The sequence below is a fragment of the Trichoplax adhaerens genome, genomic scaffold (genome assembly GCF_000150275.1).
Source record: "Trichoplax adhaerens TRIADscaffold_41 genomic scaffold, whole genome shotgun sequence".
Lineage (NCBI taxonomy): Eukaryota > Metazoa > Placozoa > Uniplacotomia > Trichoplacea > Trichoplacidae > Trichoplax > Trichoplax adhaerens.
Window position 1 is genome coordinate 34,558 of NW_002060981.1, and position 25,926 is coordinate 60,483.

At 33.8% G+C, this 25,926-nt stretch overlaps 5 protein-coding genes across 5 annotated transcripts; 2 read left to right on the forward strand and 3 right to left on the reverse strand.

Annotated features, from left to right (window-relative positions):
- Window positions 1-826: 826 nt before the first annotated feature.
- On the reverse strand, window positions 827-1,642 carry TRIADDRAFT_62316 (uncharacterized protein; the record flags this gene model as incomplete). The annotated part of the gene is made up of 1 exon (XM_002118255.1): window positions 827-1,642. One exon carries the CDS (start codon window positions 1,640-1,642, stop codon window positions 827-829), a length of 816 nt encoding a protein of 271 aa, XP_002118291.1.
- Window positions 1,643-2,336: 694 nt separating this feature from the next.
- Window positions 2,337-4,563, forward strand: TRIADDRAFT_62317 (uncharacterized protein; the record flags this gene model as incomplete). The annotated part of the gene is made up of 8 exons (XM_002118242.1): window positions 2,337-2,385; window positions 3,033-3,116; window positions 3,362-3,537; window positions 3,634-3,717; window positions 3,842-4,007; window positions 4,075-4,163; window positions 4,243-4,344; window positions 4,435-4,563. 8 exons carry the CDS (start codon window positions 2,337-2,339, stop codon window positions 4,561-4,563), a joined length of 879 nt encoding a protein of 292 aa, XP_002118278.1.
- A 5,645-nt stretch (window positions 4,564-10,208) lies between these two features.
- TRIADDRAFT_33913 (uncharacterized protein) lies at window positions 10,209-10,655 on the reverse strand (the record flags this gene model as incomplete). Its single annotated transcript, XM_002118256.1, has 1 exon — window positions 10,209-10,655. One exon carries the CDS (start codon window positions 10,653-10,655, stop codon window positions 10,209-10,211), a length of 447 nt encoding a protein of 148 aa, XP_002118292.1.
- Window positions 10,656-12,592: 1,937 nt separating this feature from the next.
- On the forward strand, window positions 12,593-18,231 carry TRIADDRAFT_62319 (uncharacterized protein; the record flags this gene model as incomplete). Its single annotated transcript, XM_002118243.1, has 14 exons — window positions 12,593-12,622; window positions 14,166-14,249; window positions 14,523-14,738; window positions 15,350-15,513; window positions 15,627-15,738; window positions 16,083-16,249; window positions 16,351-16,441; window positions 16,525-16,628; window positions 16,708-16,871; window positions 16,949-17,094; window positions 17,222-17,419; window positions 17,507-17,638; window positions 17,707-17,841; window positions 17,947-18,231. The coding sequence occupies 14 exons, from the start codon at window positions 12,593-12,595 to the stop codon at window positions 18,229-18,231; spliced, it is 2,028 nt and encodes a 675-aa protein (XP_002118279.1).
- A 564-nt stretch (window positions 18,232-18,795) lies between these two features.
- Window positions 18,796-25,676, reverse strand: TRIADDRAFT_62320 (uncharacterized protein; the record flags this gene model as incomplete). Its single annotated transcript, XM_002118257.1, has 28 exons — window positions 18,796-18,934; window positions 19,037-19,221; window positions 19,347-19,430; window positions 19,531-19,617; window positions 19,718-19,822; window positions 19,933-20,016; window positions 20,101-20,182; window positions 20,284-20,323; window positions 20,410-20,482; window positions 20,568-20,693; window positions 20,763-20,839; window positions 20,920-21,032; window positions 21,125-21,234; window positions 21,322-21,383; window positions 21,470-21,529; window positions 21,616-21,723; window positions 21,830-21,863; window positions 21,991-22,095; window positions 22,277-22,429; window positions 22,527-22,654; window positions 22,751-22,812; window positions 23,084-23,118; window positions 23,219-23,278; window positions 23,395-23,513; window positions 23,691-23,795; window positions 24,382-24,508; window positions 24,731-24,898; window positions 25,515-25,676. 28 exons carry the CDS (start codon window positions 25,674-25,676, stop codon window positions 18,796-18,798), a joined length of 2,793 nt encoding a protein of 930 aa, XP_002118293.1.
- Between the last annotated feature and the right edge of the window lie 250 nt (window positions 25,677-25,926).

The following is a 25,926-nucleotide window of genomic DNA, read 5'->3' on the forward strand; positions in this document are numbered from 1 at the left end:
GACTTTTGAAGTATGATCTATTCAGGTGGTTATTACGCAATAGGCGTAAAGCGTGAACCAAACTGAACGTTTATTAATCCTACAAAATAATTAGCGGTTATATATATTTTAATTTGGTATTCAGTAGAATCATAAAATTTAAAAATAAAAACCATAATGTTTGGCCAATATTCATATATTACTTTTCAAGTACTATAGTTCAAGTCGAATAATTAAATTTAAATTAGAAAAAAATATAACCGATAACAATTTCGGTAAACACTTATTACAATAAAAGACTATAATTAATACTAATAGCTGATTGAGTTTAAAGATGTAACTTTGTAAATTTTGACCAAAGATTCACCTATTACTTTCTAAGTATTACTGTATGAGGAAATTATTAAAATCTATGCTAAGCCAGTCAAATATTGCTAATTCATATTATATTATATAGTTGATATAGTTTTGATTGCAAATAGAGCTGATCTTTTCCGTAGTAGCATGTCAAAAGCTAATATTTAATTATTTCCCTATCTATGTACGTTTAATTAAAATGCTTGATAGTAGCAGGAAAATATCAAAAATCTGTAATGCCACTGTGCTACAAAGTGTAAACTAAGTACGTTAAATGACTACCGATTGATTATGTAATATAATAACTCGTTTGACATTTATTAGCATACCGTAGTATAATAGCCGTAATATGTATACTCGTATACGACAGTGTACAGATCCAGACAGGATGTAAATGAAAACCTGTAGCGTTTGATTTAGCAGAAAAAATTGTTTTTATTATTATCAAGTAAGTTATAGGTTTTTAGCTGTTATGGCCATGAATATTACGCTATATTTCATCAGCGTTACTATTTATACAGTAGCTTAGCAGTTTTTCTAATGCTGCTGGTCCATAACTAGCTGCATCGGCTTGAACATCGTCTTCTTCAAGGTGTTGTCCGTATAAACTATAGCTTGAATGCGGTGAATATACACGCCATTCGTTACCGGAATAACAAAATATACTAATATTTAAAAGCAATGCCGCCGTTGCTGGTAAATATCGAAGTCTATTATTGCGTATGTCCAGTTCTTGAAGAGCAGTTAGTAAGCCAATTTGGGATGGTAATCGAGAGATTAAATTATTAGCAAGCTTAAGGACCATCAGCGAATTTTTCCAAGCTTGGCAAATAGCGTCAGTAGATATAGAATCGATTAAATTGGAAGACATATCCAGATGCTGTAAATGCTTTAGATATCCTAATTCTGCTGGCATTTCTAAAAATTTATTAAAGCTTAAATTCAATTTTTTCAACTTTTGCAAATATTTCAGACTTTTAGGAAATGCCACAAAATCATTGCGGCTAAGGTCGACCGTTCTTAATTGGCGTAGATTTTCAAATATAGGCGATGGAACAACATTTAATTTATTATCGGATAGATCAAGAGTTTGCAAATTGGACATATTAACTAACTGGTGTGGAACACTACCAGTTAATGAGCACCCAACGATATATAGATGTCTTAAATTGGTCAATTTTTCGAGAATTCCTGGCGATATTTTCATTAATATTACTTGTGAAAGCAATAATTGACGAGTCACACGTGCTTCTCTTGCTTTGCTATTTAGAATGGCTTTAAGTTTAGGATTGGCGTCCATATCCATCATGAGTAGTAGAGTCGTTCTATATCATCATACACAATCCAATATTTGCCATTAAGGCTATTTTGACTTCAATAAGAAGTAGAATTTCACATGACATGTCAAATATAACATTGATGAAGGCCTTGACTTTTACCCTATAACGGAATCGTTTGACAATTGACAGTTAATAATATTGACTAATATCGTGCGAAATCGGCTTGAACTAGTTTGTAAATAAGCATTCTGTACGATTATTTCACGAAGAATGTTGAATTTGCGCCATTGGATGACGAATGGTCTAATTATTATTTAATAATTACTATATAATTGTTATAACCATTATTAAGTACAGATTTGATTAAACCCTTGCTCTATGTTACTATGGAAACGGAACGCCCAGGATCAACCATGTACTAGTGCAGTATTAGAAAACAGCAGCGCAAAGCGCTTCGAATAACGTAATCAATATTGGTACGCATTCAGTAGTGCTAATTTTCTTATTTACTATGGAATGATATTAAAATCTTTAAAAGTGGACAAACTGTAAACCTGAATTTGCTATTAATATTTTTGGCTTTGAATCTGTCTTTTTCGTTTATTTCTAAACGTATTAGCAATAATTGTGAAGTTCAAGTATACATTAGTATAGGATTATTGCTTTAGTTTCTGTCGAGCCCTCTGATAAATCTGCAAATAAGCAAGAAAACGATCGACCATGAAGGAAGCACACGGACGCGAGGACGGACAGACAGCAGACTTATTAAGTAAGGGGTATCATACTGATATATTGACCCATACTGTAGACTGTAAATGACACCGTGAACTAGTCTTCACTAGGGTATAGTAACCCATCATTTAGTTGCTGGGACAAAGTCTGTTCGTTTTTTGCTCAGCTGCAATTTCATAACCTCCATCGTCAGTTGAGAAGAAGAAATTAACACCGAATAACTCATTAAATATTGATAAATATTCGATTTTGGCGAGGCTTATAGAGAATAACATTATTCAATACTAGCAAGTGTTCATGAATGGGCTCGTATGAGATTTGGCACTGCTGAAATAGCCTTAAAATTATATTTTATACCTGTGATTGTTTGCATTCCTGAGAATGTAGAAATATGAGCAAACGTATACCTTGATCTCGTTGTTTTCGATGTCAAAGTAAGATTTAGATTAATTAGGCTAAGTTGTTTAGGAATACATGATATACGAACAATAATGCATATGCGATTTTAGATGGGTAATGAAGATTTCTATCAACGCCACATTACGAGGTTAGGGCAAGACCTAATCACACCTAATGTCGGCTCTTTTTGCTCAGGTAATGCCCATTAATAGTACCTTAGTATATCAAGTATCTCGTTGTATTTATTATTTTGTTAATGCTATACCTTGATGATTTTTGTATTAGTTATCGTCACGGGGAAGCTCGTATCGAACAACACAATTATCGATTCTCGTTATGATAAAGAGGTAGAGTGGAAAATTGGTCAAGGTAAATAGGTTATGATATATAAATGATACTTATTATCTTTTTAGGATAGAAGTAATTCTATTACTAAGATATTTGATCCTATGCTACCTTAACTTACTTTGCCTGCTTTATTTATATATTATATGCTTTTAATGATGGTACTTGCTCTTACTGCATATGTGACTAATGAGACCGTAATTTAAATAAAGTTAGTTTAGCTTCTAATAATGTTGTGATAATACTTCTATTTATGAAAAATTTGATAGGCGATACTGAACTATGTGAAGTGATTGATGACTGTTTACAATCCATGCACGCCGGCGACATTTGCAATTTTACTCTAAAGCCAGATGAAGCCTACTATATTCTCAAAGAAGAGGATATTCATATAGATCAAGATATCGAAGTTGTATATGAAGTTCAATTGAAGAAATTTATTAAGGTAAACTACGTTCGTCTTGGTTATACGTAGACTCCTCCTATCATCTATTATTACTCCCTTACATTATATGGGTCTTTATTTATAATAATAATACAGGCAAAGGAGACTTGGTATTCTACTGTAGAGGAGCTGTTTAATGAAGCAATAAGTAATAAAGCAAGGGGTGTAAATCTATACAAGGTCAAACTTTTAGTGATATCAGTACTTATGATACATTGAATGTCTATCACGGCTATATCTAAATACATTTATACATACTTTTCATGGATACTTGTTTAATATTATTGAAAAATTTCTATATTAGAGCGGAAAGGTTATTGCTGCAGCTCGCAGATTCAGTATTGCCTTGAAATGTTTAATTATTATGGAATCTGATCGCCTAGCAAGCCGAAATGATGAACATTGTATGCAAGATATGCGTATAGTATACTATGTATATAATAGAATACGGTTACAATTTGTAGGGCGCAGTATGTTACTTAACTGGAGCTGTTAGCAGTTTACTCCATTTAATCTTAATCAATTAATATCTTCCAGCTAATCTCAGAAAAAATTGCTATCTCAATCTTGCTACCTGTCAAGCAAAGCATAACATGCATCCATCAGTAATTGTCAACTGTTCGAAGGTTTTGAAATATTGTAAATATCACCATTGGCTTTAAGGTAGCTGTTGTTAATAGTGTTTACATTATACTTACTCCGTAGGTTTTACAGATGGAACCAAATAATCTAAAAGCTCTATTTAAGCGCGGTGTTGCGTACACCGCTGTCAATGATTTTGATAATGCTAAAGCTGATTTAGAATCGGTTGGTTAAATGTTTACAACAATAATTTCTGTTACACGACAAATTACAAACGAACTATATAATTTTAACTAGGATCAATTATTTTATTAGGCAAAATTACAAGATCCGAGCAATAAGGCTGTCATAATGGCGATACAGAACTTATTTACAAAAACACTAAAGCAAAATAAATTCTATCAGCAAGCTTTGGCTGGCATGTTTCAGAGTAAAAGCAAGTAAAGTAGAACTTACTGTACAGTGTTGTTTACTTTGGCTACATTACTTTATATGTACTAATTATAAATAATAGACGATACACTTTTTATATTGCCATTGTGAAGATAAATCTTATGGTACATTTAAATTATCATGCAAGATGGTGTTAGTCACCATATTATGAATATTATTGTTCCTCATTTTAAATATTCTATATACATGTACGCCAATTTAGACGCTTTATAGATAGATAGTAATAAAGGAAGAGTGTAGAAAATTTTGTCTTTGAACTTGAATACGATTACGAAGGATGACTTAGCATCTGGTTAAATATGATCTGTGCTGTGCATATATAACGGAGATATCTTAGATCCAAGGCTTTGTGATAGCAACGCCACCAATAAGTAATAGTATTAACATCATCATGAAGCCTAAAGCACGGTCACGAGCCAGTCTATCGAAGTTGGTTAAAGAGAATGGGTATAATATATCGGAACAGCATTTCTTACTCATTTCCCTATCTCGCTCCGCTGACCTAAATTGAAAATTGAAAAAATTATCATACAGCAATGGCCTAATAACACCTACCTTATATAAAGAATGAAGATGACTTCAGCACTTCTAGTTTATACATACAATATATTAATATTGACTTACAGTGGCTCATTGGTTTGCTGGATAGCAGGAACCTCAATAAACGTTGTGAATACTTTAACAATAAAAGGTTTAAAACGTGAACTGAAAGTTAATGTGGCAGAGGTAGAGTTGGAAGTTGGTGAGGTGGTATCGTTAACTTGTGAAGAACAACCATAAGCTCCACCAGTTCCACAAATAAAATCCCAGTCTTCCAGATTATATCTTGAATAAAATATATAGAATAGTCATTAATATTTGCAGTATTTCTAAGCCTGATACAATCATAACTAGAATAACATACAGTACCTTATCTGAGCACCAACGATTTCCCATTCTAATTTGCCAATGGGCGCTGTTCTGACTTGAGCAGTGAGAAATGTCACATTTAAAGCCGCTGGTATCTCACTACATGAGCCACTAATGACGCTAGGATTACTTGTGAGGTTGTTGGTATAGACGGGATCTTCCCTAAGATAGGTAATTGAGAACAGATAGTATGCGTACGTTACAATGGTTAATAAATAAAGCTTCAAAATGATACGCTATCGGAACCCGCAATAAAAACTATCAAAATACGAGTCTAAATTAAGTTCTACATAATATTGAAGATCACATGGAAGCCAAGATCTAGGTATAACTTTATTACTCTACGGATATACTTACTTGATAATCGACAGCCAATCATTGTTTAGAGTATCACTGGAATTGCCTCTTTTGCCTACATAATCAGCCGATATTGACCCATCTAATAATATTTTAACACGATCCCTTAACGCTGCACAATCTTGAAAATCGGCAATTGATAACGACAGGGTACATCCACTAATTTCATCATTGCCAAATGTGACATCGACTCTACTGGAGCTATCGCATAAACCATTACTACTAGGTGACCATCGCCGCAAGTAAGCGCCAGTTGATACAATACTATTGCTAGAACCGCCGCCTATTTGATTTATAGCAAATAGGACGGGGTATTTCTTAAGATAGCCCGGATTACCAGAGTAACTAACCATTGGTAAAACGGTGGTATTGTGAATAAATTGTACGCTAAATTGCTGCGTGAGAGTACTTTTCCTTCTACTAGTTGAACTAGAGGTTAAAGGAACTGAGCCCATAATTACATCCGCGATAATTCTATCAATTTCAGGTCCATTCCAGTAAATTTTATAATCTACCTTGGTAACAACATTATTGCATAGACTAGACGTAGAATCGAGAAGTGGTGTGGGAGGTCGTGTTCTACCGTCGTCGAAGTTACACCTTCTTAGATTGGCAGGATTGTTATTTGTAGCTGATTGCCCATTAGTGATATATGGTGATATATCGTTAAGACAATAATAATTTACGGTTGCAGAAGCTACTATTGCACCAGTGAAAAGCTTTTTTACCGCATCAGAGATTGGACATGGAGGAAAGGATAGCGATCGTGACATTAAGTATTGTACTGCACTCCACGTTGATGTTGGCGTACACAAGGAATTGCTTATCAACTGAGTACAATGTGAATTTGAATTTATGAGATATCTAACTAAACCTCTTTTGGTGCAGCCGCCTATGATTTGGCTAGGCAGAGCTAAATATCCAGAAAGACCGCCAGAAATATCTAAGACGATAGGAATTCCATATTGATATGACACTGTATTTGTAACTTGACCAGAAAAGGATTGCAATTCTGACTCGCGATAACTGTAAATTGCACGACTAGCGGTAACTAAGGTATTAAAACTGGATACGCTAGTAACAGCTGATCGAATAGAATAAAAAAAGCCAAGTAAAGGATTATTATCAACAGCCACGCACATTAGTGCTTCATAATCTTGTTTATCTGGCCATATTGCTCGACAATCATGCTCTAATGGTCTAACAACAAACGGCCGTAAGCACGTTGTAAACGTAGCAATATCCGAAGCGGTACAATCCTAGCACGGCATATCAATAAATGGTTAGATTGATTAATGAAAAGCCTTTTTTAATTCAAAATTTAATTCTGTGTCTATGGGCACAAACTCAGGTTATACTTACCGAATCACAACAGCAATTAGGATCGCAAAAATTTACTTGTAAATTACAAGGACATGGAGCAATATCTGTAAATGCTGGATTCACGTTAGTTAGGATGCTTCCTGTATAATAATACGAAAAAATTACCGTCTTTATTAATGAATTAATATACTATAATTAAATTATAAAAACGTATTTTTATAGTATTACCTGTTGTGATATTTTCAGGTACTATTGGGCTAAGATCTAAATTGATATAGGCCGTAGCATTTAGTCCTGCATATCTAGGATTAGTAGTGCTACTTCCCGATGAACAGGTTATCGAAAACAACTGTTTCCAAGTTTGATCAATTGCTGGCGATGTAATCACATTAAGTGTCTTAAAGTATTCTCCAGACTAAAGTTGTAAAAAGTAACACAAATGAGCATATCACATTTGTCAATTACCTTATCAAAGATTTTAGTACAGAATGAATCAAATTTCTACCTGAAAGGCAATAGTTGATTGTGATAGCGATACGGTTGCCAGTGTTCCGTTTGCTTGTACGATTGAGGAGGCAATTTGATTAGTACAGCTTGCAAGGTCTTGATTTCCTGTTTCACTGTAGTTACTAATACAGCATGTAAAAATAGCTGCGAATTCAGCACTTGGGATGGGTATATTGACGGTTAAATATAGTGTAAGGTTACTTCGGTACATGTTATTATACGTTGGGATAAGACTTAACGCCGCAAGTTGTATGCGAAAAGTTGCATTTCGACCTATTAAGGCGAATACATCATTTAAATTGTATACAAAATATCGTTGTTTTCAAAGGGATGAAATTTAAATTTCAGATTATGCTAAACTTACTTGCTGAGGTTGCAGTAAGAAATTGTGTACCGGCGTTCGATGACTGTGCGGTACAGATCACATATGCATCTCCTAAGTCTTGACTTGAAACAGTATAGCTTATCTAATGGTAACAATGACAGAGTAATTGAAATAAGTATTATATAAATGGCTTTCATTATAAATTTGGGACGAATGTTAATTGAAGATAGTTTAACATACGCTAGCTATTCGAATTCCTATAGCAACATTCTGCTGGACAAAGGTAACTTGCGCAGTATTACTACTAACAGTGTTGCATGTGATAACGACAGGATTATCAGCCACACTTTCACTGTAATATGAGAAAAATTGAATAATTAGCCTTTCTCTTTCTATCGGGAGCCGAGATATGTTTATGAGAATTTCAGGATACCTCAACTCAATCCTTGCAGTGCCAGCTCCAGTTACCGGTACGACCACAACATCTGAGCAAAAATCAGCTCTGGCAGCTTTTACCACGCGTATTGATCTGATGTACCGACAAAGTAGAAGAAAATTTAAGAATTGAAGTACTAATTATTCTCAATACAAGGTTGGTTTACCCAGTCAATCCCACAGAAGTGTTGCTTAGGAACTGGGTTCCTCCAATCGATTGAGCTGAGCAAGTGATGGTTGCTGCTTGACCAGGCGATGATATACTGTATGGTAAAACAAGATTTGTGATAAAATTAAAATAGGACTTATAGATCACCATTAAAGATTTTAATTTAAATCTCTCATCGATTGCATTTATATTTATTGACATATAGTAAGTAACTAAATCAATGAGGTATTACACAAAACTTAATAAATATTATAATTATATACCACATTACATTTATAAAATTATATGATTACGTGTTTAATTAATACTTGTCATTCTTGGTATACTTCAGTAGTATAATCGTAATTTCGATTATGTGATAATTCAACATTAATTAAGTATATCACATTACAAGATTACCATCGTTACACGTTAAACTATACCCAAAATAATCCTTACTGATTATTTGTACGGTAATAGATGTATTATTTCTACGATACGTGGTTTTATCCAAAATATGCTAACTTACGTTGTATAAATATGGATCTAACTACACATATTCGTTTATAATATAATTTATAATCATTTTATATCATAATCCGAAATATAGTTAGTGTCCATTATAATGGTAAACAGCTCATGTACACATAACGAGTCGTTTTTTAATCCATAGAGAAGTAAGAACCGAAGTATTCAATTTCTATATGCAGTAGTTTTGTATTTTTACATCAACTTTGGCTACGTGTACAATTTTCTGCCTTCAATGCTAGTTAAGAGTAGTGCAAACCTTCAGTGCAGTGCTAGTATTAGCTTAACAGTTAAACCTAACAGATATTAAAATGGTAACATTGCAACATTTAAAGTAACATTACCTGTAGGAAAGACTGCCAGAGTTACTACCTGGTGGGATCAGGATCGTACCGAATACTAAATTTGTTATATCAGAAGCTGCATTTGAAACTCTACACGTTACGGATACCTACAGTAGATAAAGTTAACCTTAAGTTCTTAATAGCAGGCATATAAATTAACAGCCACATAATATAAAGCATTTAAATTTCTGTGTTAGACTAGCTGAGAACGATAATACCGGCTAACAGCGTATTTAACCGAAATTGAATTGCTGACATGAATTTCGTTGCATCTCACGTTCAGTTGTTTATAATACACTGAAGTCATTACACTTTAAATATGATCTGAAACGATGACTTACATTGTTCGCTATCACATTTTCACTTAATTGAACTGCAACGTTACCAGTTCTCTGATTTTCCTGCTGTGTTATAGTGGCTCTGTTAACGATATTCACTACGGCTTGATCTATTGAGATATATCAATGGATTTCGTGACATATAATAAAATTATTCTTTTCAAGTAGATAATAAAGTTAGAGATGGGTAAAACAAATTATTAAACGAAAGAGCCGTAGGGAATACGGAATAGTAAAGTTTTTTGGTCTATAACATAGTGTTTATACATATACGCTCGCATACATATAATAAATTACGACAGCAAGTAATTTTTGCTTTGTTTGCGGTATATTATTGATTGATAAAGTCAAGTGCATAAGCTATCATAAGTAGATTAAATCTTCTAAGTAAGTATTATAGAATGAATATAGACCTTTTTATTTTAATACTTACTTTTTTGGCACATATAGCTCGCCAATTGCGTACAACTTTCATCGAACCATGACCATTGAGGGTCGGCAGTAACGCAACGTTGATTAGTATTACTTGGCTGTCCGCTGGCCCAATTAGTATAACTAGTTAATGATGTCCCATCAGTCCAGCGATAATCAGCTAAATTATTGGCACCATTTTGATCACGGAGACCAATCCAAAAACTAGTAGTAATATTGACGAAAGTATCTTGTAATATATTGACAACAGTGCCACTTGTAATAACTATTAGATCGCCATTCAATTGTCTGCAACTTGTTCTTGCTGCTTCCCAGCTAAGTTGTTGATCAAAATGACGATAACATTTATTTTCAACATCGGCCCAACCATTGTTCGTATCGCAGCTATCCACTAGAGATGATTGGATACAATAATGATAGGATGTAAGGGTATTCATATTTAGGAATATTATCATCAGCATCATGACTTTATGGAATAAATAAATTCATTCACATACTTCTAGAAAACGATTTGACTCTTACATGATTGCGTCAATTCTGTTGTTAGTCAATATAAAGTAAACTACTATACCTTCACGATCAATCTAATGCATTGCAATCATTGCTGGGGTACGTGTAAGAAAATGCTCTACTACTACTATACAGTCCTTAAATCATAAAGCAAAAGCAATCAGAAGTAGGTTTTGATGGACTGTGCTCTATGTTTATTTATTTACTTTTTATTGAGATGGCATACGTAAGTAGAAATTGATGTATACGCGTACATCCTATACAGTTTTGATAATGCGCTAGGTGGTAGTATTTTAGCGGATCAATTGGCAATAGAACTTAGTATTCCATTTAAAAAAAATCACTTTTCCAACTTTGATTCATTATTATGATAACGGTACATATATGTAGTCTTATTGAGTAATATGTAGTTATTTTCGAAATGTATTGCAAATCAACTACAAGCTTGCATCCAGCCAAGGTAGGATGCAATACGGGCGCAAAAAGGAGTGAAATGATAAAAATTCACATTGCTACTCGTATTTCAGTAAGGCTATACTCGATGATGGTGGACTACTAGCCCTTGCAATGACTGCTTTAACTCCTTATCTAAGTAAAGTTTACCCTCGATAGTACTATTCCATTGGATGATTATTAACGACTTTAGTACAGAACATGAAAATTCCAGATCGATGAAGGACTAATTGTTAAGGTATTCCGCTAGAGTAGAGTATACTGCATTAACAATGCTATCTTTACCTTGATGAATATTAGAAATGAAGAGTAATACACCAACGAAACTGCACAATAATTTGCTTTTACTGGACATGACTTGCTAGGCAAACAGTCGTTTGGATGTTTGATTTCTAATAGCGCCACATTGGCTCCCTGTCAGCTTGAGCGAGTTGATGAATTAATTAATCAATTTTGATGGATTTGGAGCTCTGGGCGTCATGGAGATGAGAGATAATAGCTTCCTCCTCATGCTACAGTACATTGTACCGTGGTCATCGAGTACAGTACTGTAACATGGAGTGGTGTCATGGCCGACTAAGATTTGGTAGTCCACTACAGTACAGTAATATTATTCACGGTCAATATGGTTAACAGTATCCCCAAATCATCGACCATAAAACTATGTTACATGAAGTAAATACGAATATGTTGATGTATTTTCTGATCAAAACTTCTAAAAACTGTCTACGCAAGAATAGTGAAGGCATACAACAACGCAGATCATACGATTTTTTCCCGGTGTTAGACGACTTAATTGCATTCTGCAACTTCACGGACATATTTACTAAAGTTTACCCCAACTGTCTATGCAAGAATAGTGAAGGCATACAACAAGAATTTCTATATACTTGGCCATCTAAAAATCTGAAGAATAGTAAACATAGCGTACAACAACAAGTGATACTGTCAGCAAGGATTGACTATAACAGTACTAGTACACTGGTAGAAAAGGCTTTTTGGAAAAATCAATACAAGATTTTATACTGAAGCTGCTAATATAATGTTCCAATAGAAAAATTCTCTTGCAAAAAGCTCAACATAAGCCATGAATTATAACTATAATTACTGGTCATAACCTAGCCTGAAGGTTTACTGTAAATTACTGTACTGTCTGTATGTCTCTACCAAGGCTCCAAGCCATCATATTGTTGATGGAATGCATGGATTACTAGAAATTTTTACCCTCAAATTTCTGATCAACTGGGAGAATCCATGGAGATTTTTCTATACTGCATCTGTATGATGAGGCTACAGTATGTATTGTACAGTACTGTACTGTAGTACTGTAGAGTTTGAACTGTAGCTCTTGTTCTACCGTACTGTACTGGTCTAGGGTGCAAACGGATACGCATGCGTCCTAATTTGAACCATGGCGACCGGGCAAATTGAAAATATTGAGGTAGCAAGCAGAAGAATAATTAGAAATAATATCGGTTATGTCTTAATATTACATAGATATCATTGCATAACTGACGTACAAAGTTGTCTTCGATCGGATCATTGTAATTATATTATAGCTAACATTGTTGAACTATCGAAGAAAATTAGCATTATTGAAGAAGGTTGTAAAGAAACGTCAGAATTAGATCCACGTTTCTCTTGATCGTAGCATTTTGAGCAGTTGTTATATTGCAGTGGGTTAGCATTCCATTCAACATCGATTTGACTTAGTAGAAAGTTTTGCATCAATTTAGTGCTGATAGTAAGCTGTCTGAAGGGAGATCGACGCTGTAATCGATCAGTACAGTACAGTAGTTTTATTCGTTCTTTATCAATGTTTCTACGCGTATAGTGCAGTTTATAGCGATCTCTATTTGCAAGTGCTGCAATCATTGATTCAGCTGGAGAACGATATGGTAACGTATCTATCATCTCTATTTACATATCCACATTAATGGAATGGTAGTTTGAAAAAACATCAAAACATTATATTTTTTCCATCATTTCTGCACATTGTAAAGGATAGGCCACAAAAATCGAATCACGATATAAGATATACAGTAGTAAGCAGATGATAGTAGTTCTGCTATAAACTTGGACACATATTATAAGCATAATTTACAGTGTAATATTTATGTTCTTGTTGTGCATGTGCTGTCATAATTAGTAGAAAGTTTTGCATCAATTTAGCACTGATAGTAGGCTTTCTGAAGCAAGATTGACGCTGTAATCGATCAGTACAGTATAGTAGTTGTATTCGTTCTGTATCAATGTCTCTATGCGTATAGTGCAGTGTATAGCGATCTATTTGCAAGTGCTGCAATCATTGATTCAGCTGGAGAACGATATGGTAACGTATCTATCATCTCTAGTTACCTGTCGACATTAATGAAATGGTAGTTTGAAGAAACATGAAGCAATATATTTTTTCCATCATTTCTGCACATTGTAAAGGATAGGCCCCAAAAATCGAATCACGATATAAGATATTCAGTAGTAAGCAGATGATGGTGGCTCTGCTATAAACTTGGACACATATTATAAGACATAATTTACAGTGTATTATTTATGTTCTTGTTGTGCATGTGCTGTCATAATTTACTGTAAAGTTAAAGCAACTGCATGCCATTATTCTAATAATAATTTAGACTGTGCTAATTGAGAGACTAAGTTCGGTATTTTACTTCGCCTGTAAACTAAGTAGTCACCCTTCATTACTTTTTCTTCAAATCTTGAAATGCTCCACGTCTAAAATTATAAACGAAAAAGATTGTATTGAATATATTTAGTATAGTTATGTGATAAGAAATTGTACGTAAGACTGATTCAAAGATGTTTTTTGTAGATAACATGATCGATGTAAATAGTATGCAACAATTTAACCTCATTCATTGACCAATATTAATATGGCTGTGATTGCGAAGAATAGATGCAATTATAGAAAATCTTTCATTCTAAATATTCATTCAAGCAGTGCCTTATTTCTATTCATTTTTTGGTAGGTACGCTACAGCTCTATATGTCAGAAACCATTACGAGAAAGATGCCAGGAATTGACGACTTTAACAACAGAATATCATATTAGAGTATGTATTCGAGATCATTTCTCACTGTAAATGAGATTATACTTATTGGAAGTAGTAAATCGGACGTAAGAAATGACTTTATGGTGGTCATTACCGTAGGCCGATACTGTAGATGCTTAATACAGTCTACACTTGTATAGAAAAATTTAACCCCTTTCTACGTTTCGCATGTGCTCCACAGCTAGATACTTTAAGTTGTTAAAAATTATGTAATAACTTTGAGAGAATTCTTTTCGCTGTTTTCAAGCTACATTGCTTTATTATTTCATTTAGGAATTACAACATATCTTTCCACAATTGGTACGGGATATCTTCGGCTGTGGAAAAAATCATGATTGGGGTATTTTTTCTTCTCATCGTGTACACGATCGATGGGATACCGATACATTAGAAAACTTTCTGTCCCCTTACGATGGTGGCATTTTTGGTATGATTAACAAATTAGAAAGAGAAGAAATACGATTTGATTATCCTCTAAAGAACATACCTGTAAGTTATAAAATATCGATAAAGATTTTATTTTGCAATATTGTATTTATTATACCATCATTCACTTATAACACTATACCCAATGAATACATAGATGGTGTCCCGAAATCAGCTACAGCAAGGAATTAAATCAATGTTTTACGCTAAACGAGTCAAGATACAAACTTATCATAACAATTGTGAAATGATTATAGGTCTTTCCTTATGTATCCTATTTTTTTGCTATTCGTACAATCTTATAGTAGGTATTCATTTATAGTAATAAGCTTGCAACAAATTAGAGTGTCTCTTGTAATGTCTTTAATACCTAAAACCTTGATTTAAAATTAATAATTGAGGAGTCTACAGACTATGTATATTCAAAAGATTTTCCTGCAACATCTTTCTCTGATTCATTCCTTAACGGATCTTATAATTAGCTGCTTTCGACTACTATTTCTTTCATTTTGCATCTTCATTGCTAACGGCTCCAGAACTAATGTCAGGGGTAAATTAAACTGTCTTAATATCTTTTCAAGAAATATCTGTTTAATAATCTTGCGGTAACTGAAGTAAAACCTTACGTCAAAATGCATTATACTCAATAGATCATCTTAATTCATTTTATATAGCTAGCACTAACTACGAATATGAACGAATCAGACGATTTGTATTGTAAATTAGTAGAGAAGTATTTAAATTACTTTTTGCCCGCCGATGGATCACCAATTAAGTCGACTGCCTTGGGTATGAACAAGTCTATCGCTACATCTCCAACCAAAATTATCACGAATAGGTATCTACGCTTATTATATTATGAAAGTACTACGAAATACAGTACTCGTAACTCAATTGTTCTCAGGCGGTGTCAGTAGGAAGTGCGATTTGAATACTAATTAACTACACTAGGTTTCATGGTAGTCGCTTACTCAAGCCTACTATGACAGTAATGGAAGAATCATTTACCGGCTGTAGCAATTCAATGAAAGACGCAGTAGAAAGATCTGATGCCTTAGTTCAGGTATTTTATTGTCTTTATTTATTAAATATCCTTGCACTGTTGCTACTTTGTTAAGTGTAATACTTCTGTAGTGATTCTGCTGCATTGTTATGATAATTAATGGTATCTAAAATCTGTTATCCATCACGTAATAGATATTTGCTGAAATTTGGCTAAATTGCAATAATGAACAGGAAATTACCCAACAGAATTCTTCTAATATTTCCTCTTCATTTCGAGTAATTTACCTAGAATAAAATATTATATTTTTAATGCTGTAAATCTAATAGAACTACTTACATCTTCGACGGTGTTCTTTAGTAAGTCACACATCTAATCCAGTCTATAATTAATTATTAAAATAGATGCAGCAAAATGTCAGCACTGTGCCGTCCTACGATCATGTACGAATTGTTCGGCGCTTTATAAAACATATGCATTACTTTTGCAACTGCAGTAAAGGAAAGGTAGCCAGTGATGTCATCAATTATTCTCTTAATAGTACATTTTCTGCTACTGAGAGTTTAAGAAGGTACGTGTACTTTGGCTGGACATTTATAAAATCGTCTACAAATGAATCCACATAATTAGGATATACTGCTAAACGAATTACGTTATGTTTTTGTTGACTAGAATTGCAATCCCTGAGTATATAGCGAAGAAGCTGTTTGGATTTCTTCAGTTTTCATTTGACCACTGGCCAATGGATTCTAGTTTTCGTGTGGTTAGCTTTACGTTCAGATCTTTACTAACCTACGTAAATTGATTGGGCATCGTTTAAATTTAATTCGACTTATTTTTTAAAAGGTTTTGGAGACATGGTTAAGCTATTTACAGCCATGGAGATATCTTGATATTAATGAAAAGCCACTGCCAAGTAGTATGAGTGATGCAGCAGATATTAGAAAATGGTATAACAGTTCTGAAATATAGTTATTATACGTCGGATAGTAAACAATGTCCTTAGCTAAAGATTGCTTTATATTTTAGGAAAGAGTTCGTTTTCAACAACATAGGCGTATATTCCATTTTATTTCATAAATATCTCCTTCGGGCTCTAAGATCTGATTTAACAAGTACAAGGGAAGCACATCTGTTGATGAGAGTGTCCAAAGTCATGAACCAACCTGGATTAATGAATATTATGGACGAAGGTTAAACTATAACATATTTATATTTCATACATATTGAATTATATTATTAACGGATGAAGCAAAAATAATCTCTGTAGGTGAAGCACTTCTGTTATCTGATAATGGTAGAATGATGGAATCTTACACTAACAATGAACAGCAGGCATTGACAAATATGCAAAAACATCTTGATAGTCTATCTATAATTTACCAGCCGATTTTAGAACCAAATATGAGAGACATGGTATAGTGCAACGAATATATTGATTTAAAGTACCAATTTTAGTCTACTGCACCATAGCTAGTAGATCACAAGCGGGAAGAAATAGAGAATTCGATTATTGATGAATGCCTTCTTTCTATGCTATTAGATCAAAAAGCTGTTAAAGATCATTATTGAAGCGACTCGAAAACTTAAAATGACTTCTGAAAAAGCTCAAAAGACTGGTTTTATAAATTCCGTAGTTTCCTATTTTAGCGCAGAATTTGAAACAGAACAGGAGAAAGATGCTACTAAGACCATACAATATCTTGAACAGGCCCGATATTGTATTACAGAAATGTATCAAGTGAGTTTATTTTAGATTTTATAGTAGTAATAGTTTTATAATAGCTATATGGCTAAGAGTATTATAATTTTTGTTTCATATTATTAGATATCCCAATCCGAGGAAAATACAATATTAGCAAATGTTGAGAGCCAAATGCCTGGTAATACTCGTACTAATTTACCTGACCATACTATCACCGGGTCTGGACTCACCTTAACGCCCTTAGGCAGATATCAAGTACGTCTAATTTCCTTTAAATTGAAAAAGTAACCGTCTTAATTACGAGCTGGGATATCAAATTTTAGGTTATGAATGGACTTAGAAAGTTTGACCGCTTGCCTGCTCGAGTTAGCCTTGCTAACAGACCTATACGACGTTCCTCTGAAAACGCATTCCTAGCCCGCTTTTTTTACAATTTAGCAGTCTACATTAATATCTACGTAAGCTTGTATGGCTGTAAATATCTCATTTGTCTTACTATGTATTTACTTGACTAGTTTATAATATCTAATTTTGATAAAACTATTTACTATCCTAAACCGTAGGTAATGGGCAAAGCTCCTACTGACGATCCTGGCATGATTGCAGTGTTCTTACGATATTTTGCCTCTTACAGTTTTATCTGCTTGACGTCTTTAATATGCATATTTATGTTTTGTTCATCGATATTTCGTATATCTGTTATAATTGCTGCGGTCGAAAGTGTAACTAGTAACTTCATAATAATATTTTTTTTGATTCTATCACTATGGACATTTAAAAGTTTAGCTATAGTAGGATATCAACAATTTCATGGTAATAACAGAAGGAAAAGAACCAGCGTAAGATAGCAATATAGTTTTAAACTTAGCAGTGTAATGCTGTATCACATCAGTAATGTAGTATAAATAATCCCTATACGTAACTTATTGATATCACTAAAATCGATGATGGAATTGTTGCTATTTTATGAAACGTTTTTGTTAAATTCAGTTAACATTAATTATGAACATAGCCAGGTGATGGAGTTCATGCAAGGCTCAAATTGATAACTACACCAGGCAATATACCATTAAGATCAAGCTGTTACATGATATCTACTGCATGTTAACCAATTCATATAGTTCGATTTTACTGGTATATTGCCAAATCAAATATTATAAGTATCAATGGGCTACGCTAAAATGTGATAAAAATGTGCGTATATACTTTAAATTTATTGAGATTAAAATACATTTAACAGACTGCGTATAATAAATTGCTTTTGCAAGTTGGACTTCGAGAAAGGGAATTTACGGGTAGAACTAGTCGCACGATCTAATCTATGCCTAGATGTTGATAGGACATGCTTCTAACATTCTAAAGCTATTCAATGTCATAGTATACAATGGACTACATAAATTAATTTTACATTACTATTTCGTTAACATTTTACGAAAGTCATCATTGCTCAGTTTGCTGCTAGAATTATTACTGGATTCAGAAGTAGTACTATCATTCTTTTTTACTGATCTTGGGACCATAAAAGACAGGCCAGTTCGACCACGTCCACGACTACGTAACAAAACAATTTACATTTATATTATTCTATAGCAAATCATCCAGGATGATGAGTAATAAAAAGCAACTATGCAATGTAATTATCAGTATATTTACCTAGTAACTGTAGGCACGTCCGAAGTCGATCGATTTTTGCTCTCGTTACGTTCTCTAATTTCAGGCTTGCGATTCTTCTCAAATTCTGATGTTTCCTTAGCATCAGGATTTGATATTGCTACCGATATCGTTACACCATCAATTTCAGTGTTATCTAACGTCTTGACTGCGTTAGCTGCTGAAGCCTATGCAATATCAATTTGCAGGTATCTATCACTTGCTTATCTAAAATATGTTTAGCTTCGCTGTATGTACCGAGTATTCAGCCAACTATACAGAATTAAATATTAACGTCTAGATGTTTCGCTACCTCATTGGAAAATTCGATATAAGCGAAACCTCTTGACCTTCCCGATTTTCTAGCAACACATCTAATGTCTCGTAAACCTTCAAACTGGAATATTAAAATTATACAGTTAAATAAATGATTGTGATTAACTTGTTACTGTATCAACTTTTCAGCGAAGAGTTCGTAAAAACGCCCAATGACTCACCTGATTGAATACCTCTCGAAGTCTATCAGATGAGATATCTTTAGTATTTTTAACAAATAGTGTACATCGATCCATTCCAGATCCAAACTGTTAAGGAAGCGTGGTAAGATTGCCGTTAAAAATTCGCAACGTATTCTTGAAAATATATAGATTTAGGCATGTTGATGTAAAAGAATCCCTGTCGTACCTTAAATTCAGTAGGGTGCTTCGATTTGTCTACATTTTCAGAAACATACACAGGTCGGCCAGCTATAGTATTCCTATCAAGTTTCAAAGCTTCTTGTGTCACCAACTGAAGGAAATACATCACACAGAATTAGTTAAATATGAAATCTATTACTGCAATAAGATAACAATCAAGATTTAAAAGTGATTAGGATATGATTTCTAAATCGGCTATACCTCATCTTCAAACTCTACGTAACCGTAACCTTTAAATTTTCCGTTAGGTGCTCGTACTAGGCGAACATCTTTCACGTTGCCACACTACAGATAGTAGATACGAAATTCAGATGTCATAAGTATTTAACTATATAACATTTCGTAACTTTAATACCAAGTAAGATCTACCGTTGAAAAAAAACTTCTAATGTCGTCTTCCACTGCACTGAAGGGAACATTACTAATAAATACAGAGGTTTTCTCGTTGTACCTATGATAAAACAAGTTAGCATTATACTATTACGACTATACGACATATTTTTAAATAATAATATTAAATAACATTGCTCGTACTAATTAATAAAATAGTACCTTTCCCTTTCTCTACTCGGGTTATTTAGACTGCCATCAGCTAGTTCAAAAATAAGATAGTTATACCGTAAGTGATCTAAACTAATGTGTTAAGGGAATTCAATAGAGTTTACAGCTGTTGCATACTTCTACTTTTTTTCGTAATTCCTGATTCCTTACGACTATCGAAATCAAATTTTCGTTTCTCTCTAGAGGGAGCCTATATAACATAAAATTATTATCTATATAGTAACAATACTTTAACGTTGTAGCTACGTGAAGAAAACAAAGACATCCGTAATCACATCTGCATCTATTTGATTTCTTTCTGCAACCGTCTGAGCCAACTTTCGATTGATTCGATCTTGCATTTTAGACCTTTCTTTTTCTTCCTTTCTTTTCTTCTTTTCTTCTGCCTCCTTTTCGACAGCCTTTGATTCATTTAATAATTAGTTGGACATGACGATATATAGACCGATTATTATTACCTTAACTATTACCTTAGCTCGCTTTTGAGATATTACTTGAAGTTGATCTTGGCACTTTGCATTCGCAATGTCCCAATCTGACAATTGTCCTAATATAAAAACGGTTCAGATGATCTATCAATTTAAGAAACAGCGAAGCACATTTGCCAAGAAATCATAAACAAATTACCTTCTTCTCTTTCAAAATCAAGCCAAGCTTGGCATATTCCTTCAGGGTCGTCATTAACTGCTCGGATTGCACGGGAGAATAATTTTTGACAGTTTTGAATATCACCGTATGCCCTATTATATTATATTTACAAGGAAGCTACTATTAGTTAGACGAATAATTTAGCAAAAGTAAACCTATAATAACATCAGTTATGCATTTCAACCTTTCGAGTTCAATGTATTCAATCCAGTATGACGCTTGTCTTTTATGACCAATATTTAATAATTCTTCACGTAATTGACGACATTTTTCAATATTATTGAAATGTCGAGCCTGTTCAACGAAAAGTTGTACTACTTTTTAAGTTCTTGCGTCAATATAATTACTCGAAGTGCAAGTTTATTTTAACAGCAAGCTAACCTCAATTTTAGCCCAATATTTTTGTAAATAATCAATAGACTCTACAGTTTCGTATCTATTATCTGTGTGGGTTAGACATACGTATGTTGTTAGCTAGTTGCATAAATTCAGCGTAACCGTCAGTGAATAATATGAAAAGGTAACTTACATATATGGTTCAATGCAGCCTGAAAAGTATCTCTTAAAAGCGTTATTTCCTCACTGTCTTCTAAAATACGTATAATTATTGTAAGATAATGATCAGAGACAAATAAAAATTTTACGTCCTAAATAAAACTGAGTATTATTAGTTACCTCCACCAGGTTTGATATTTCTTCGCAAACGATCAATATATATAAGCCATAACGATAAATCATTTTCCATACTACCGAGATTGCAGTTAAGAGCTGTGGTTACCGTATCTAAATAATTCATATAAGGAAATACCAATGATAAATAGTTAACAAATATTTACTGGAAAGTTACTATTAACGTTAAATATATTAACAAGTCTACTAGAATTGTAACCTCGCATTTTTTCGATAGGTCCACCTGCACGCTCCTATAATACAGTGACAATAATAAGAAAGCAGAAATTGAACAATCTAATCCATAAGATAAGTATATGATAGCAAAAACGATGCAATAACGACATCAATAAGACAATTGTACTGTGATTGTAACAGTACTTGTGCTCTCAGGTATCCATGCCATAAAGCTGCTACCCATGGGCAATTTCTGATAGCTCTTTCGTAGACTTGTACCGCAATACTCCACACTTTCAACTTCGTATCCTACAGTAGAAAAATTGAAAGAAATGAATAGTTTACTAAGAGAACAAATAATGCTTTTAATAACTTCAGCTATGCATAATGTGAACAAATTTTACGTTCTTACGAAACTGTTAAATGTCCAGGCATAATTTAATAATATAAATTAGAACATGCAATCATATCAAAGTTGAATAAAATCTACCAAATATTGCGTGTAGCTCTGCCACAGTTCTGGAGAAAGGCAATGATTTCGTAAGCTTCTTTCGTAGAGACATTGAATTCTAGCAGGCTCGTTGGTTGTTTTTTCAAATTCTATGTAATTTTTATATCCGTCTAATGTTGATTCAACCGATAGCTGTAGCATAGAATTATAGTAATGATATTTTTAATAAGAGAAAGTCAAATAAATACACCTGAAATAATATGAATATAGTTTAAATCTAATTTCTTACCAAAGAATCTTCATATTGCATTCGTTGGTCAAGTTTCTCTACAGCTTGCTCATATAATTGTTTGGTATATTCATCTATGGAGTCTTTGCCCATCCAACTTTCGAAATCCCGCCAAGTACCCTGCATACCTATTAAATATAATCATTTTATTTTATTCTGTTCTTATTACAGTATTAATTAAGGACACCCATTTTTTATCTGCAGATGGTATACTTAAGTGTTACCTAATAGAGGAACTGCTAATTGTCTTTTGTACAGGGTAGTAATCCTATCTTTCTGATCAAGTCTATTAAATAGCAATGAGAAATGTAACGCTTCGAAAGATACAGGAATGTAAGTATGATATATATATATATCATGGTTATTATTTCTAAAAAGGTAGTAACATGTCTACTACGATATGCAATGGCCTTTTCAAAATTAATACACATATAAAAATTTCACGTTAATACAATATTCAATTACATTTAGAGGGGCAAGTATAACTGTGCTTTAATTCAATACAATACTAGCGTACGATATTAATAAGTTAATCCGTTTAAAAATAACGAACATACGATTCTTTCGCAATAGAGGTCAAGTCATCAGTTTCCTAGCAAATTATTCAACACAAGGTAGTACTTTGATCAAAATGCAGTATCTTAATTAAGAAAGAAGCATAACATGCTATCATCAATCGCTGCAGTTCTTACAGTCATCGAATTTAAGATATTAATTTCATATTCTCGGTAATCATCCCAAATATAACAACCCTATGATTAATTCAGTGAAAAAAATTGGAGTGGCAACGTCATACCAGATTTCTTATCATTTAAAGATTGTCATCTATCATACTATGGGCTTTTATAGAATTTGATCGTGATTGTACCTTAGTTAAGTGGAGTCCAACGGAAGTAAGAGCTCGTTCATAAATATTTCTGATATCATTATGATTGCCTACTTTTTCCGTTATACAATATGACGCGTACTTTTGCCACAATCCAACAGCTATAAAATGCAAAAGCAAGAAAGGAGAGTGATTCAATTTTCTTCTTAACTATTCGTATGCATTGATTGATTATGCATACCATACGGTGATAGCATAATAGTAAATAATAGAAAAAGCTGGTATTTATTACTATATTACAGAAAAAAGTGACAAAAATTCTTTTGTAAGATACGAACAGAGGTAATCAATTATAGATTTGTCAAGTAATTCGACAAGACCGGCTTTTTCTTCTTCTGTTTGCGCGATATTTGCTTCATCGGAGACCCATTGCATCCATAAATCTGCAAATATATATTTAAATTATCTAAATTTGTTTTAAACTATTTTCAAGTTATCAATGAATAAGGCAAGAGTGAAATCAATTGTCTGCCTAAATAGACATGTGAAGTAAATGATAAAATAGAATTTAAAATTATAAGATTTGAATTTTCAATATGACTACTCAATTTATTCAATATACTGTATAATCAGTAGTTAGTGAAAAGGGCCACATTTCCACTAGCCAAAAAATCCTATAAGGGTAACACTACTGTAGATGTCAGGAAGGTATGCAGCATTTCATACTGCAACATTTCTACCAATCGAGAACTTGTGCGGTATACGTGTGTAAGTGATGGATGCATATTTGAGTTGCGAATTTGGTTATATCAGTTCTACCACTAAAGATTCCTCTAGTATTCATTTTGCATAGGGATAAAATTACGAATTGTACCGTACTGCTAGATCTAATATCTATTCATTCGATCGTAATACTTTATGTACCAAGGAAGCACATTGTTTATAGATTGGCAAATAGCACTTTCTATATACTGTAACGGTTGCATTTGGCACGAAATGCCCTTCACTGATTATTGTTGATCGTATTACCTTCAGTAAGTGGAAATAGTTGATTCATTTTCTTGCGGATTGATCGTAATCGTACAAGATCACCTTGCTGTCTTAATAAATTGATGAGTTCAACGTAGGAATCGTAATGGAATTCATTCTTGTGGAGCTATAGCATGTATAAGAGAAAGAAAATTGAACAGTAGAACAAGGTGAAATTGTTGTTGCTAAGGCTACAACAGCAACGATGAAATGATCGTCTTTGCCGATATTGGCAGTCTATGCGTAGTATCAACCTAATTCATAACTGCCACTATTGCAATAGTAGCAGTCATCATTTCGATTGCATACAAGATGGAATCATTTTTATCGTCTATTGCTATCGACATACATAACTTAGTAAATGATCCACACGTTGAGCTAAAGCTCCTTCTTCTTCATCATCCGTATCACTACTACTACTACCGTAGCTATCGGAGGTATCCTCCTCTTGATCTATGTTGGTATCGTCATCATCGCCATGTTGAACCACTTCGTCATGACTATCCATGCCTACTTTCTATAGTGTGTAATGATAGTCAAGAGCTACAGCAAGAATAAGTCTCAAAATTGATCTTCAAACAGTCTCCAATTACTACTGTACCAGTAATCAACTTGTTTAAACTGCGCTGAAATAGAGTTGATAATATTGATGGCGTTCTTCCTTGCAGAATGGGATGCAAGATTGAAGAAGGAAAGTAGTCTAGACCAGTTGCGCTTGCCAATGAAGCAGTCTTTTGCTACTGTAGCTGATACATCCGCTTAACGGCATACTGTAGTCTTGCTCACCGATCAGCTGATGGATTTGTACTCAAATTATTCACCATGACGTACAGTGTACACTACTGTAGTATACAGTGCGCCGTACTGTAATTCTACAGTACAGTGTACTGTAGAGGATCTCAACAAATCAGTCAATGACTATGAAATGAAATCATGGATCCTATCCTAGACAGGGATTATGAAATGAAATCATGGATCCTAGACAGGGATTGATGTGAACTCCATTTTGAATCCTATACTGTATGATTTAGAGGCACGCAACAGCGACTTGTGAGACAGAGTCGCTGCTACCAACGTCCACTTTAGTGTTGCAAGCAAGCATGGACTGCCAAAGGCGCATTACGCAACCCAACCTGGCAGCGAATGAAATAGGATGTGTGCAGAAAGCTCGACCATTTTGAACTCGTATAGATGGATAACCCTAGAGGTACAGAACGATCTGGAGGCGAAATGATGCCACCCCTCATCTCATAATCCTTCAGGTTGGTATTATGGTGACAAATATTTTGCACCATACTGTCCTAGTGTACTGTATACCAAACAAGATGTTGACGGAAGGACGAGACATAAGGATAACATTCCCCATTGACCACAAGAAATAGTGGACTGTGTGGACTGGACACTGTCCTCGGATAGACGGACTTTGTATACCAGTTGTAGCCGAAAATGTGGAAAAGGAGTAACTCAGTAGAGATCTTCCGTATCTGTTTTCGAAATCAGTCGTCTTAATTTAAATAACCTTGATGATCTACAGCTACTGCTTCC